Raw genomic sequence first — 17156 nt, forward strand, 5'->3', positions numbered from 1 at the left:
CAGAAAATAGGAAAATAAACTTTAAATTAAATCAAATTTAATCGTATGAAAGCAATGATCTCGAAATTTTGAAACTTAAAAAAAGTTGAAATTATTTAAGGATTTTAAATGAAAACTTTTCAAGTTGTCATATAAATTTTCCTCTTTTTAAACTCTTTCTGTAATTTTAATATTTAATCCTTGTTTTTATTTTACTTATGTATGTTTTTTTTTCATTATTTCTGGTCAGCACTATAAATGTTATTTTTTTATTTCAACACTTTAGAAACCCACAATGGATGTCTTAAAATAAAGGCACCTTAAACGTTAAAACAATAATAAAAAAATACTAAATGCACCTGTTTAGATGTAACACAGCACTTGAATAATATTTAACAAAACTATAAGCACCATCACAATTAATCGATAGATTAAGCACTCAGAAAAATAAACTCGCACAAAATATAGAAATAAAACCGCCCCAGTCATAATAGAAAACAACAACAAAAATAATACAAAAAGAAAGAAAACGCTTAACTTATTTTTAAATCCTTCATAAAACTACGAAAACAAAACAAAAAATTTAAACGAAAATTCATTATCATCGCAAACAACAACAAAAATGGCAAATACAGCACAATTATTAAGACGACAAAGCTCCAGGGATATTATATTAAAAACACAAAAGAGTATTGATCAACATGAATTAAGAGTAAGTAAACATAATGGCTTCATTCATTCAATCAGTCACTCATTCATTCATTCCTACATACATACATTCACTCATGCATTCATTCATTAATGCCTGCACTTGTACATTCATTTGAAATATTTTGAAATGTGCAAAATGTAAGACAGTCCCAATGCGTCCATTAATTCTACCATTGTGAGTGTAGTTATCAGCATCCAAGCAAGAAAACATTTTTAAAGGATTCGGAGTCACATTGCATCATTTTACATTACTTTACAGCTTGCGGTTAGAATCTCAAAATATCTGAGGGGTTATTGTGGAATTCGATTCGAATGAAAACATTATCGAAATTCAATGTATAAAGCATACAAATTCGAACAATTTTCTTATCGAAACGTATTGCAAAATAATCCCCCAGGCTTCCAGAAAAGTTTAGTTTTTGAATTTTTTAGAACATCAAGATGAATTTATAAAAGTCTTGATTTTTATTTCAAATTCCTAGAAGTGCGAATTTTATAATTTCTGAAAAAAAAATCACAATACATCGCCTTACTATACAAATTTTTCTGGAAATTAGTTATGAAAGCTATACTGTTAGCAGTAAATTAAGTAAATTCATTTCAATTGCTTACAAATAGTTACATTTCTTTGCTGGGATATTTCTACGAGTCATAGCGAAATTTTAAAACCAACATAAAGTAATTTCATTTACTCTTTTTGTTTTGTTTATCTCTCTGTGTGCCATCCAAACAATAGGAGTTACGTGGCCGTCTAGTAACACAACATAGTACAACAAGTATAGGCAGTGGTCCTCGTAGTCATCATCATGGTTCACATCATCATCATACACCCATGTATGGGGCAACAAATCAAGCATTTATGTCAGACGCCTTCGATGAGTCCTCAGAATTGGAGGAAACCGAAGGACAAAGTAGCAGTAAAGCAGTGGCTGAACTGGTGGCAGCTATTGAGAGTGCACCCGTTGATATAGTGGAGGGTGAAAAGGAGGGAGAAGAACGTGAAAGTTGGGATAGTAAAATAATGTTTTTACTAGCGACAATAGGGTGAGTACTGGTTGTTTTTATCTTATTATTAAATAAAGAATAATGATAGCTTTCCTGTAATTTTATAGTTAAATACATACAATTCTTTAAATAATTCTATTAATGACAGTTGTTTTTTCGGGAAAAAAGTTTCTCTTGTTTGCCCTTTACTTGCAATGTTACCCCCTAAATAAGTCAACAAATTTTATGCAATATCCAAATTTTTCATTTGCGTCCCCATAAAGTAGATCGTTATAAATAACGTAGTCGATATGGCCATGTCCATCTGTCTGTTAAAATCAATTTTTCGAAGCTTTCACATAAATAACATAAATGATAGTCCAACTTAGGTTGCTATTTCAAATCGTTCAACAGATGGCTGAAATATAAGCAAAAAGCCGCTCGTAACACCTGGACTTTTTAAGCAACTTGAAAATATAATAGGGCCCAAACCAAAGGTTCTAGCTGGCTGAAATTGTCTCTGTTTAGTATTGCTTGGTGTTGAAAATGGACAACATCGGTTTGAGTAGTCATAAATATGTTGATTAAGCGCCAATATGATAAAATTTTACACAAATTCCCAGAAAAAATTTTACTTACCTAGTAAGCCAGCAAATAATATTGGAGCCAAGTGATAACTACTTATTATTTGACTAAAACACTAGTTATTTTTTTTCGTGATATGACAAAATTCTCGCTTACAAATGCACTTAAATTCAAGCCAGGAGTATGTACTTGTATTCACCCCAAGAATATTTAGCTAGAAAAAATTCTTGTGTGGGAATCGAACCAGCATGCTCGATTGTTTTTGTGTGTTTGAAAGTCTGCTTACTCAATGGTCCATTTACAAGTTCTTTTATCGTAATTCAAATTAATATGATATGAACAAAAAAAAAATAATGTCTTCCACTGGTGTTGAACCACTAAATTCTCGTTTTTCGGTCAATCACACTAGATAGCTCATGAATTCCAAGCCAAAAGAACTGCTAAACTTTTGAGGCCAAGAACGTATCAAGCCAATATCGGATACTTTGTGTCAAAGTGAAGCGTATCCCAGAGAAAGCGTTCTGCATCGATCGATGCATCTGTACTATAAAGCGGTTGGGGCAAAACTTGCCAACCACTTCATTCTAAACCTAGGACCGTAAATAACGGTTATCCAGAAAATATGAAATTAAAAACTCTCTATGTTAGAGTAAACGGAGATCTATAATGTTATATATTACGTGCTCTTGTGATCTCAACTCCACAATTAACAGTTATTTTTCAACGTAAAAATAAAAGTTCCCATGAAACTTTAAAAAAGAGGTTTAAATAGCCTGAGGAGTTTTTTTTTTTCCCATCAGAAAATAAAACTCTTTTCGTCTATTTTCTACTTTTTTCTACAATTTAATAATATGAATCAAATAATAACAAATTAAAATCTCACTTCTTTTTATTTTAATGACAATTTATTCAATTGCAGCAAGCTTTAGGTGTCAATTTACATAAAATGAGTTTTTATTTCTGACGAGGAAAATAAAACTCCTCAAATGTGTTTTTTTTCTGACTGCAAAAATAAAACTCCTCAAATGAGTTTATTTTATGACGGCTATTTAAAATCATTTTTTTTTTGAGTATCATGCGAACTTTTATTTTTACGTTGCAAAATAACTGTTAACGGCGGAGTTAAGATGATTTTTTTAATATCACCATAAAATATAGTATTTCTCCATAAATACAAAAAAAAAATTATGGGGATATCATAAACCGTTAAGTAGATATGGTCATATCTATAAGCCTCTAAAAATTATTTTATTTTTGATTTTCCATGAAAAAAAAATAATGTAGCCCCACTTTCCACCAAGCTGTTGTTTTAATAAAATAAAAGGTGGGATTGTCTTGTTTCGATTTAAAAAAAATTGTTCTCGGAACAGGATGAAAACTTAACATTTCTTGTCGAATAGTAAACGAAATATCAAATAAAAATTTATTTATGTATGAGTTTTGTGGGAGGTATTGAAATTCGGCATTTTTATTTCCAAAAATGTATTTGCCAAATTTCTAGACTTTTGCTTGGATAGAAAAAATGTTATGCGAAAAAATCGATTTGGATGGGGAATGGGCGTTGCGCAGTGGTATGAAAAAAAATATGGAAATAAATCTGTAACTTCTAAACCCTTAGTCCGATTTGAATGAAATTTGACATGCACACAAACGAAGTGTGTGCACAACTCTGCGAGTTGTTAAGTTTTCCCTAATTAATTTGCCACGTAAAAAACATAAGGTAGACATATTATATGTCAACGGATAGGGAATTTTGTCTACTTTTCACATCGGACTAAGGGTTTAGAAGTTACAGATTTATTTCCCTCTTTTTTTTTCTCATACCACTGTGCGTTGGGCGTGGAAGATTTTAATAATATTTAATTTTTTTCTTAATTCTCGGTGCCAAATTTCAATGCTCAACGACCACTTCTTATAATTTTTGCACAAAAATATATTAAGCCATCGCTCTGTGCGGCTGGTTGGTTGTGCTTCACGTATCTCTTTCGGTTCGGGTAATTAATAAATTGTTCATCGCTACTAATGGATCAAATGTCAAAATCACCACTTCTGAACCGCACAAAGCATCTATCGCACGTTGAAATCGTTGAAACACATTCACCATAAGTTTTTTTTGAGAAATCGGTGTTCTTCAGCGGCATATGACGCTTTGTTGGTAAAAAATTCGACATTTTCGTTGCAAAAAAGAAACGTTGTTGTTTACTAATGTTCAATAACTAAGAGAGAATTAATGACAGATATGTATCTTTCAAAATGACATATAAGTTATTGAAAATGACAAAAGATACGCCATCTACTGTAAATCACGGATTTTTAAGTCATACACCAATATATTTGCATGTCCCAAGAAAAAACTAAAAAGTTGTTCTGGCAAACTGGAATTTTACTTATTATACCCTTCACCTTCGTTAGAAGATATCTTCGGGATAAAAATCTTCAATAATTCTGTCAGAAATGCTTTCAAGAAGTTTCCTATTTAAAATCAGCAAAATCGGTCTACAAATGGCTGAGATATGAGGAAAAAACCAGGACAACCTCGATTTTTGACCTATATCTGTAGCTCGTTTGTATTTCTTGCATCGGAAAACTTCTCACATGAAGTGTGAAACAAAAAATTCCATCGTTTCTCGATGTGCGAGAAAAAAGTGTTTCTTTATTTGAATGCGAAAACAGACAACACAGATTCTGTTCTTACTGAAATATTTTCAGTAATTAAGTGTCAAATGCTAGACAAACGTCAACGAAAGTAAGAAATTATAATAAAACCAAAACAGTGAAAGGCTAAAAAAATTTAAAATGCCAAAATATAACAATTGTGTTTTATTGATTGTCATCATTTAAATATAAAACAAAAAGTAAAGTGTGGCGCTTATAACTGCTGAATTTAAAAAAATAATTTAGAAACACATTTTTGTGTACTTACATGTGTATATATAATTATTTAATTCAAACTCTGTGCTACTTACATTTTCGGCTGATTTGGGTTCCATATTTATACATACGAAGTAAAAAATATCTATATTTTTTAAAATTTAGTTTTTCTCACACCAATTTCAAATGTGACTTATTCTGACATTCCTTGTGAGAAACTTTTCGCAAAATATTGTTGCAGAAACACTTTTTCTCACATCCTTCCAATAATTGCTGGAAAATTATTAAAATGACAGATAATTCTCGCAAACTCAAGATACAGAAAGACTTGTGCGAGAAAAAACATATTTTGTTTCATTTTACACTGTTTTTGTTGCAATTCAATCGTTTCATGCGGAAAGTTTTTCGATTCGAGAAATACAGAAACGGGCTACTGGATTACTAAGTCATTAATATAGACAATATGGATATCTAATGATAGATATTTCGTAAGACCTACAATGGGTCAAAATCGGAAAAAAATATTTTTTAACCCGTATTTTTTTTTCACCAAAAAAAAGTTAAAAATCAAAAAAAAAAAATTTAAATTTAAAAAATTTTAAAATAATGATTTGAAAATTTTTTTTGTTTCAAGAAATAAAAAAAAAACTTTGGAATAAAATTAATTTTGTTTACCTAAAAATATTTCAATGTTGTATTTTGAAGTATAATTTGGTGAAGGGTATATAAGATTCGGCACAGCCGAATATAGCTCTCTTACTTGTTTTCTATTAATAATGAAATTTTCACAAAAGTGGACTTAGCTCTCTTTGCACTCAAAGCTAACATACATACATACATGGAGTATGTTTTAACATAAAAAATACTACCTAAATAGGTACTTAATATACCAGCTTATTTTAGATTTTGCATTAAGAAAACCCATTTTTCACAACCTTTGACCTTTTTCTTTTTATAATTTTTTTTTAAACTTTAAACATATTTGTTGTAATTTTTAAATAAATATGCTTTTTTTGGTACACATTACATTTTCAGGTATATTTTTTCATTTCCTTTTGAGTCAGCTCGTAATGAAATTATTTCTCTTTGTGGGATTTGTGATAAATAACTTTGTAACATTTGTTATGGAATCTTTCTTTTTTTGCAGATATGCCGTTGGCCTTGGCAACGTTTGGCGTTTTCCATATTTAGCACAGAAGAACGGTGGTGGAGCATTCTTGGTGCCCTACTTTATAATGTTGTGTATACAGGGTATACCGATATTTTATCTAGAGTTGGCAATTGGCCAACGTTTACGTAAGGGAGCGATTGGTGTATGGAGTCAAGTATCACCGTATTTGGGTGGCATTGGTTTGTCGTCGGCCGTGGTCAGTTATATTGTTGCATTGTATTATAATACAATAATTGCTTGGTGCCTCATTTACTTGTTGCATAGTTTTGAATCCCCACTGCCTTGGGCAGATTGTCCAACACGTCTATATGCCAATTATACGTATGATCATGAACCCGAATGTGTGGTAAGAGGAAACTATAACTTTTTAATAGTTTTTTTTATTGTTTTTTCTTTTTTTTTTGTATTATTAATGATTGCTTGTGTGTGTTGTGTTCTAGGTATCATCACCTACACAGTATTATTGGTATCGCACCACATTACAGTGTTCGGAAAGTGTCAATGAACCGGAAAATTTCAATTATCATATGGCAATAGCATTGATGGTATCATGGTTTCTTGTGTATATCTGTATGGTGCAGGGTATAACATCATCGGGTAAAATTGTCTATATGACAGCAATATTTCCATATGTTGTATTGATTATATTCTTCTTTCGTGGCATCACATTGAAGGGTAAGTAAGTTTAATTGTTGTATTGTAATTTATTTTTATGTTAATGTCATCATTATCAAATTGAATTTATTGGGAAGTGGATGGAGGAAGGAAAAATAAAAATGAAGTTGTACAATATATATTAATGATGTCGTAATTAATGGAAATTGTTTAAAGTGTGTGCAATTTTTAAAATGCTTAACGTATACTTATTAAAATTTAAAGCATATTTAAGATAAAATTAGTTGTTTGTAACGAAATATATGGGCAGAAACAAAATTTCGTTTAAGTAAATTTGTTTCATGATGTTTTTTTAGCACTTTAAGTGATAAATTAATAGCATCAGCTTGAAAAAAATATATTTTTAAAATTTTTAGCCTTTATTTTGAAATATTTGTACAATATAAATTGTTAACTATGACCTTTACCCATCTTTCTGGCAACATATGGATTCCGAGCCAAAAGAACTGCTCATCTTTTGAGGATAAGAACGAATCCAGCCAATTTCGGATGCTCTGTTCTGAAGTAAAGCGTATCACAGTGGAATATATAAGGTGTATGCATCTCATATTTGATTTTTACAAATTATTGAAATTAACCATAAAACAAGTTGTATCGTAAAGTTAAGATGTCAAGCAATAATTATTTGCAGAAATTATAGTTATTATGTCAACAGGAGTATTTGAAAATGGCGATAGAACACACTACTTTCGACTTTAAAGATTTGGGGAGTTAAAATTATACCATGTTCAAGGTCGTATTTTTAATATTTATAATTATTTTTTTAGAATTGTTATACCTTGTTGGAAAGGGTATCTTGTCCAGATTCTATCTTTGTAATGAGTTTTGTATACATTGTTAGCAGATTTTAAATTTATTCATTTAAAATATATAATGTAAACTTTGACTAGGATTTTAACTATTGGCGCCGTTTGCCGCCGATCTAGTTTTAACATAGAATTAAAGTTTAACTTATTATCTAAAAGATATATCAAAATTAGCTGCCTTTTAGTGCCTATAAACAAATGGCATGCAAAAATGTTGATCAACTCAGAAATTTAAAAAATATCAACTTTTATTGATTTTAGTTGCTTTTCATTGCTACAAAAAACTAGTTGAACCCGGTCCGCGTTGCTGGCCCTTACAATAATTCTGTTTTATATTGCATCTCGATTTGAATATACAGTGTCGGAGAAAAAAACACAGACTCCCCCGGTCATTTGACAAAGTTGTATCAGATATCTATAAGTACAGTGGCATGATATGCCCTTAAAAAAAGAAACGGATGTATTTAAGGCAAATGGGATATTATATTTATGAATTAATCTTAAGGACAGGGGATATACGTTTCTTTTTTTTTATTTACTCGGGAGCAAACCACATACAAAACATGAATTTTCCGAATGTATGCCAATAGTCAACGATTGGCCTTATGCTTTGTCGTTGAAAATCTTTGGTATGCGTGAAATCATTACGTCTTCGCATTTTAATCTACCACTGATGATTGTTGCCTCAATTAAATTTGGTGAACATTTTTTGATGGTCAATCGTGTTCCGTTGCATAATTTTGGCGCGTTTATGTTGAGGAGAAACATTATCTGTGATCCAACCTTCAATGTTTCAGTAGCATAATTGAGGCTTGTTCTTCGTTCATTACTGTGTCAATCGATGTGTATTTCATTGTTTCGCCAGTCAGTTTCAATTAATTCGCTCATTGAGCTTGTTGACATCATAATTTTTTGGTACCAAAATTGCACGTTCCCACAGCCAATCCGAATTTTTGTAGTTGCACGCAGAGAAAAAATATAATTGGGTATGGTTACTGTAACCATTTATATAGTGTTACAAGTTTTTTAACTATATTATAGTCACAGTAACCATTTACATGATTGTGGTAACCATAATATGGTTAAATTACGATTCACATGATTGTCTCAACCATATATATGGTTACAGTAAACATATATATGTTTGTGGCAACCATATTTATGATGAATAATTTTATCATAATATGTTGTTCTCAGATTATGATAAGCCTTACGTCGAGAGCACCATAATATGATAAGTCCTTCATCATATAAATGGTTGTCACAAACATATATATGTTTACTGTAACCATATATATGGTTGAGACAATCATGTGAATCGTAAGTTAACCATATTATGGTTACCACAATCATGTAAATGGTTACTGTGACTATAATATAGTTAAAAAACTTGTAACAATATTGAAATGGTTACAGTAACCATGCCCAACTATATTTTTTCTCTGCGTGTGGTTGTAAGACTTGAATACCTTGTCGACAACGGATTGAATATTCATTTGCATTTGGCAGAAGTTCGGCGGGAACGAAATCTGATTTGTCGACGTTGTTTACTATATTAGTTGTACTTTCGGAAATTTTGTTTATAATCGGTTGATAATATAAAAGCAGTTTTATAGTACAATGTTAACAGCGGCCTACTTGTTTTATCGAACGATATGAAAATTTGGTATGTATCGGACATTTTACACCAAATCATTCGCTTCAGAGTACACCACTGTGAATTAAAATTTTTAGAATGATGTTAAGCAACGAAATTAAAATTAGCATTGTTTGATCGTTGGGAATGAAAAGAAAACATTTATTTCTCGAATGAAAAAATAAAAATAATTTTTTGACATTTTTTTTTTTTGGATTTTTTTTAACTTTTTTTTTTTATATGCAAAAGTTTGCCCACAATTATTGACCTTGAAATCATTAGCGGTATAGTGTAAAAATTTGATTTTACCACGCCCCTTCGCCCACAGACCGAAAATCAAAAACCTGAAGATTCACTGAAAATTTGATAAAAATCGGTCCAGCCATATCTCCGGAACCACTATGCTGATTTCGTGCAAACTTCACATAAACCATCTACAGACCATCTCCAACGTAATCTGAAATTTTAGTTGAAATCGGTCGAACCGTTTTCGCAGTTAGTGGTGACATCAAAATGTACATTTCTTTTTATATATAAGGAGATTACATAATTTCATGAAATCTGCAGACATTAATGAAAGATTAATTCGATGACTCTCCATAATTGTTTAAAATTTTGAAATCGGTCCAAAAATATGTGAGTTAGAGGTACTATAGTACTGTTACTTTTATACAAAATCTCCAAAAAAAATAAAAAATGTATTTTTAACCATTCATAACTTTTTTTTAAAAAATTCGATTTTTATGACTAAAAATACATATTAAAGCTTAAAGTCCCACCTATTCAATAAAAAAAATCGTACAAAAATCCTCATCCATTCAAAAGTTACAAATTTTTGATCCGAAAAAGACAAAAAGTCAGTCGGGCGCGGTCTGAACAATAAATTGACATGCAATCTTAGTGGTAATTTAGTTGTCTAGCTAACAAAAAAAACGATTCCATTCGGTCCAAAAGTACACCCTATATTTTAAAAAAACCGACGAAGGTATGGCAAGATTTTTAAATGTATATTTTCAAAAGCATATAACTTGCAAATTATAATTATAAATAGTTCACGCAAGCATGTTTTTTCAAGACCTAGCCGAGAGCTTTCCAATCGGATGGGAAATAATTGCGCCGTCCCTGGAGCATTTGTAGGGCCCATTTTTATAACTTTAGCTCGAATACTCGATATTACGGTTTCATGTCTGGCCGCATATTCGGCCAATGCTCTCTTCAAACGAATCAGTTGCATACCGTACAGGTTCCATGTGATGGTCTGGGCAGATTTCAACATCTCATAATAGCGCCATGGATATTTGGCTTTGGTGTCGATTCGGCTGGTTGGCCGGGCTTCACATTCGATCTCTTATGCTTCGTGTTATAGTAATGGATCAATTTTCCATCGCAAGTAATGATTCGGTGCAAAACTGATTTTCTTTTACAGCTTCAATTCCTATGGTACCCAATTTCCCTCCTTTTGAATAAATCCTGATGCTTGTCAAAGTTTGAAAATAGTTGATTGAGTAGCTCCCAGGGATTTTACAAGCTCATATTGAGTTTAACAACAATATTCATGGAGTAATGCCTCCAATTCTTTGTCTTCCAACTTATTTGGCAGGCCTGGGCGATCTTTGTCTATCGTGTCAAAATCAACACTTCTGAACTGCACAAACCATCTCTCTTTTTTCTTATTAAAGAATTAAAGCAAAACTTCCAGCATATGACGCTCTGTTGGCACAATAAAAAGAACACGATTTGTTTAAAGGAAATAACCCACAGCTTATGATATTATTATTATATTTTTATTAAATAAATTAGACCAAAACCGATCAGCTGCGAACTGCTGTTTTGAATTTCTTAGATTTTTCGAAAACTCTAGTTAATACCCATAATAAATTTTACATCATTTAAAAGAGATTAAATTTACCATTATGATGAAATCAGATTGCTTTTAATTTGAATACAAATATTTAAAAATTCCCAAAATACATATGTACATAAATTTCCAATAAGTAACTTCTTTATAGATTGATACGCAGATTTTAGCTAAATATTATAGCAAAACGTTTCCATTCATTTACAGTCTTTTTTCTTCACTTTACAACATTTTTCTTCTGTTGGCCAAATCCTGGTTCACCACATTCTTCATTATAATACAACAAGGGAAAACGATTGTATTTATCCAAAATTGGTTTTAAACAAGAAAACTTCTGATAGTCTTCTTTATCACGAACTTGCTGGTGAACTTTTTTTATGATACGTTTATTTAAACGTCTCTCATGACTATATGCCATAAAGATATCCTTATCATATTTCTCTCTGGTTTCTTTATAAACTCGATCCATTTCATTATATAATAGCCTTTGTTGCTCTGGAAACCAATGATATAATTGCTTCCATTTACGTCGAGCACGTCCTATAGTACCAATAACATCTCGCTGATGATGTATTTGATGATTAAAAATAACTTCCATTATGATAAAATGTTAAAAGAATAATAATTTAAATTTTCTTGATTTGTTTTTATAAAATGATTTCTCATAAATTTTTGATTTTTATTTCCAGGCGCTTCTGATGGTGTGGCTCATCTATTCACCCCTAGATGGGAGACTTTATTGGATCCGGTTGTTTGGCTGGAAGCTGGCACGCAAATCTTCTTTTCTTTGGGTTTAGCATTTGGTGGCCTAATAGCCTTTAGCTCTTACAATCCGGCGAATAACAATTGCTATCGTGATGCCATATTGGTGTCTTTAACCAATTGTGGCACTTCTATGTTTGCTGGTGTTGTGGTTTTCTCCGTTATTGGTTTTAAAGCCACGGCTACATTTGATCGCTGCACTGAGGAGAGAAATCAGTTGATATATATGAATAAAACTACAAATTTACCGGTGTGCGATTTAGAAAAGGAATTGGCAAATGTAAGTTCTTGTGCAGAATTATTTTCTTCCATAATTATTTTTAGTTTTTTTGGAATGATATAGAGATAGCCCAGTAACATTAAATGGAACATTAAATATAACACTTTACTAGGATGAGTGATCTCGTGGAGTTTGCCTTGAAAGAAGAATTTTTAGTAAAAATTAGTTGTACAAATCAGAACTGAGATACCACCGTACTATAGATGACAACATCTAAGCCATAGCGGCAAATTTTATTCACTGGAATAAAACATCGAATCGTTTCAAAAAACTCCTCGGATCGTAGAACTTATAAAGGATTGTAGAATTTGTAGCTCAGCATAGTCAATGGTGATCGTATTGTTAAAGCGAAATAGTGTCGATATAGATTTTATAGTAAGAACCACTTCGAGAAAAAGACAGTTGAAAGGTTGTCACAAATACAAATTGTAAAATTATGTAATATGATAGATGATTGGAAGCTCATGAAATCGAAACGAACAGCTGATTATTTTTTTTATTCAGTTTGAATTGTCAATTCACTTGTGGTTGTTGTGGCGAAAAATACAACAAACCCAAAAGCAAAAACAACAACAGGCAACTTTGACAGTTCACCTACTTTTTAACAAAAACAAAGTACCTATTATTTTTGTATTGTTGTAGTGATGCAGTCACCTTTCTAAGTGTGCCCTGATAAGTTTGTTGTATCAACCCAGCAGTTTGAAAAGTGCCAATTGGAAACCTTATACTAGTTATATTACTACTTGAACTACAAACTAGTTCGCTGTGGCTGCTAAAGTGGTAGTTAAATGGTTATCACTTGCACTACATTTCACCAGCATATTCAGTAATAAACAATAGTCAGCTATTTGTCCTAAGTTTTTGAAAATAAATTCAAGAAAAATAAAATCCTCTAAAATATACCACTTCGATGGCCACATGTAATGCTGATGTAGAAAATGCAAAAATAGAGAGTAGACTCACATGTTATTCTTAATAACAATTAGAGAGCAGTACAAATAAGAACTCTGTGGTTTAGTGGTTAGAGCATTTGACTAGAAAACGAGAGGTTATGTGTTCAACCCCGCTCTCAGAAAAATTTATTTTTTCTTTTATTTATCAAATGCTGGAGTATTTGTACTAATGAATTTAATAGTGTTATGCAGAATGTGCCAATCGGCCACCCGCAATGACATCCCCGTGTTAAATTCACCAGTCAATAACATTGCGAGTGGGTTGAAAATTCACTAGTAGTAGTTCTCAGTGGCTAACTAATTCGACGTTGCGGAACTAGTGCAATGAACTGCAGGGAAAATTAAGGTTGCTGTTGTAGTAGTGAGCTTAATAAAAGTTTTGATTAGATTTCTGTATGGAGAAGATTTCTGTATGGGTAGGTTGTTAAGTACCTTGGTCCTATAAAGAAGATCGACCACAGTAGACAAAAAACAATTCACAAGAAATAGAGAAGAAGGAAATGTATAAGGCAAAGGAGGGAGAGGAAGTCATGCTGAATCTGAAACATTCCGAAACACCTCTAAATACATTTAACCGCTCAAGGCCAGTCATAGAATAGATCATTAAAGAACGAATGTCCCTAAAAATACTAATAAAAACTGAGTTATAGTTTCCTCTTCATCGTCATTATGATAGCTTCTACAGAAAACATTGTAAGAAACTTCAATGCTTCTCGAAAAATTACAATGTCCAGTGACTATTGATACTAGGTCATTGAGCTGTATGTTATGTAATCGCAAAAATATATTCAATCGAGATACCTGCAATATACTTGCCTTCCCTTCCGATTTCAAAGATTTTTATATTTTTGGAAAAAACATGCTTGCGTGTGCTATTTATTTCTCACAATTTCCGTGTTATAGGCATTTCAAAATTGAAATTTTTAAATTTTGCAATACCTTGATTCGCTTTCTTAAAAATATAGGGCGTAATTTTGGACCGAATGGATTCGAAAAGATGACTTGACTCTTTTTTATTAAAATTTTTTTTTTTCTAAGAACATATAACAGTTTTATGTTTTTCTGTAGGGTATCTTTACGGAGAATATTTTGATATAAAGAAACATGTCCTATTTTTCGAGTATGTCGCCCTTACGCCCTTTGGAATTTGATCTATATTCTAAAATCCCAAAGCAGCTTTGGAAACCCTGATGTGTTCCCTATTTGTCTCCAAAGTATTTTCCCAGCCCCGAAGGAAATGTGGACCTTATTCACAAAATTGTAAAAAATACCATTTTTGGGATTTTCGCTCTAATTTTTAGGAATTGCGGGATTCACTTTGAAAAGTATTTTTACAGAAATATTGGGAACAATTTGATCCACATTTATTCCGAACTAATTTTGTTTGTTTAAGGTATTTATAGACGGCACTACTGAGTATTAACACCTTTCAAATTTAAAATATTATTGAAATATTTCGGTATGTCAAGAAATCGTTTCGAAAAATACATTTCTTGTTTACACGATAGTATTACAAATATTTTATTTCTTTGTTGATTGATATTTTTCTGCTAACTTTATTTTTATTTTATATTTTTTTTACATTTTTGCTTGCCTTATTTGTTTTTATAAATACATACCCGATACATACCAAAATAAAAAGTTTTTGAATTGTTTTAAACAAATTTTCAATACCGACCATAAATCAAAAAAATCATTTGTATTTTTTGAAAATCTAATACAAATTTTTTTAGACGATGAAATTGTATTATGATACTTCAGTTTTTGACAAATATTAATACTCAGTGTTGCCGTCTATAAATACCTTTAGATTAGTTAATATTTGGTCTTACAAAAAAACTTCAAGTCTATATCTCTATTAGATTGCCACTTTAAAACTCCGTCCTTCCGACCAGCCGACCAGGAAATCTATTGTATCATTGGGATATGAATGGCTTTTTGGACAAGTTTTGTATATTTTAAGGTCTTACTCCTAGCTACGAACTCCATAAAATTCAAACATTGTTGAATATTTGTTTTTTGGATACTATACTATACTGACAGATTAATTTTATTTATTTTCTAGAGCGCCTCTGGCACCGGTTTGGCATTTATTATATTCACAGAGGCCATTAATCAATTTCCCGGTGCACAATTATGGGCCGTATTGTTCTTTTTGATGCTGTTCACTCTGGGCATTGATTCACAATTTGGTACATTAGAAGGTGTGGTAACATCTTTAGTTGATATGAAACTGTTTCCAAATCTACCCAAGGAATGGATAGTTGGGGTAATTACAAAAATTAAAAAATAACCAAAACCATTTACTTATTAATTTTATTTTAAACAGGCTTTATGTTTCTCCTGTTGCTTAATATCCATGTCATTTGCAAATGGTGCTGGTAGCTACATATTTCAATTGATGGACAGTTTTGCTGGAAATTTTCCTTTATTGATAATTGCATTGTTTGAATGTATATCGATTAGTTATATTTACGGTATAAGAAGGTGAGTTATTAAGAAATTTTAAAAATTGTAGGAATATATTAAATTTATTTATAAATTTGTTCCGGCTAAAGATTTGCAGATGATATAGAAATGATGACTGGTTCAAGGCCTGGTCTATACTGGATGTTTTGTTGGAAATATTTATCACCCTGTGCCATGATTACCATACTAACAGCTTCATTTTATCAATTGCTCACAGAAGGCAGCAGTTATCCCGCTTGGATAGCAGCCAAAGGCCTGACCGAAAATATGGAATGGCCTCATTGGTGCATAGTTATAGCCTTTATATTGATATTATCCTCCATATTATGGATACCCATTGTGGCTATATTAAGGTGAATCCAATTATATTTATTTATTCATTTGGTTTTTCTAACAAAAAAATGTTTGATTGTTGTAGATTGTTTGGCATTAAGGTGGTGGAAGACTCTGATCCCGCTTGGTTCCCCGAGGCAGAACTCAAAGAAGTCCATGGCATTGTACCACATGAACCCACTGATATTGAACGTACAATATTTTGCTTCAACATGGACGGCACCGAGGGCATGTGCTGTCCGAAATATGGTCTACCCGAAAAATCCCTAGAAGAGGAGGATGAAGAGTAAAATGTAATGTAAGTGTGTTCGATTTTAATGAAATGACAACAACAATTACCTTAGTTAACTGTAAGTTAAACCATAGTTTATAAAACGAATCTACATAACTATAGACAATATTCGGGAAATAGAACAATTTAATAGACACAATACAAAAAACCATAAATTAAATAAGTACTTATATAAAGAAATCTTTGTAAATACTCCTTTATTTAGTAAAAAAAAACATACTCGTACATAAATATATGCTGAAAATTTTAGACTAAATATATGACATACATACTACTTGTTCAGTTATATTTATTATATATGTATGTAACTATATTATTATATTTATACATATTTATGTATTTATAATTATTATAACAGTGTTTATAACAGTTTTTAGTATTTATTTTCCAAATATGTTTTATGATCGAACAAATGAAATCCCTACAAAAATAACATCGCCACCGACTTGATTGTTACATTTATATTTACCAAAATGTTGCAAGTTATTGGTGCACAGTGGTTTAGAAACATTTTTATGTTGAAAATAATTTGATAGCTCGTGAACCATTAGAGATATCTTAATGAAATTCTCATAGTTAGTGCTGAGGTGTTTTCGAATTGATTTCTGGTTATATGAGTTCTTAGGATCGAGGTCTAATGGGCTGTCAAAAAAACAGCACAACAATTTTTGACCGATTTTTTGTTTGTTTTATTGATTGTGTTTGTTTTATATGTCAGTTATATTTCTGATATAATTTAAATAAAATTATGGTCGATATAAAAAATTGCACGTATCCAAATTCGGTGGCCC

The 17156-nt window shown here is 31.4% G+C and overlaps 1 protein-coding gene across 1 annotated transcript; it reads left to right on the forward strand.

Moving 5' to 3' along the window:
- The first annotated feature begins 501 nt into the window (after positions 1 to 501).
- On the forward strand, positions 502 to 16408 carry LOC135957998 (sodium-dependent neutral amino acid transporter B(0)AT3). The gene is made up of 9 exons (XM_065508855.1): positions 502 to 691; positions 1427 to 1734; positions 6278 to 6647; positions 6742 to 6976; positions 11966 to 12318; positions 15337 to 15540; positions 15601 to 15758; positions 15830 to 16093; positions 16159 to 16408. The coding sequence occupies exons 1-9, from the start codon at positions 602 to 604 to the stop codon at positions 16361 to 16363; spliced, it is 2187 nt and encodes a 728-aa protein (XP_065364927.1). The 5' UTR covers positions 502 to 601; the 3' UTR covers positions 16364 to 16408.
- Positions 16409 to 17156: the final 748 nt, after the last annotated feature.

Source organism: Calliphora vicina, chromosome 4 (genome assembly GCF_958450345.1).
Source record: "Calliphora vicina chromosome 4, idCalVici1.1, whole genome shotgun sequence".
Taxonomy (NCBI): Eukaryota; Metazoa; Arthropoda; class Insecta; order Diptera; family Calliphoridae; genus Calliphora; species Calliphora vicina.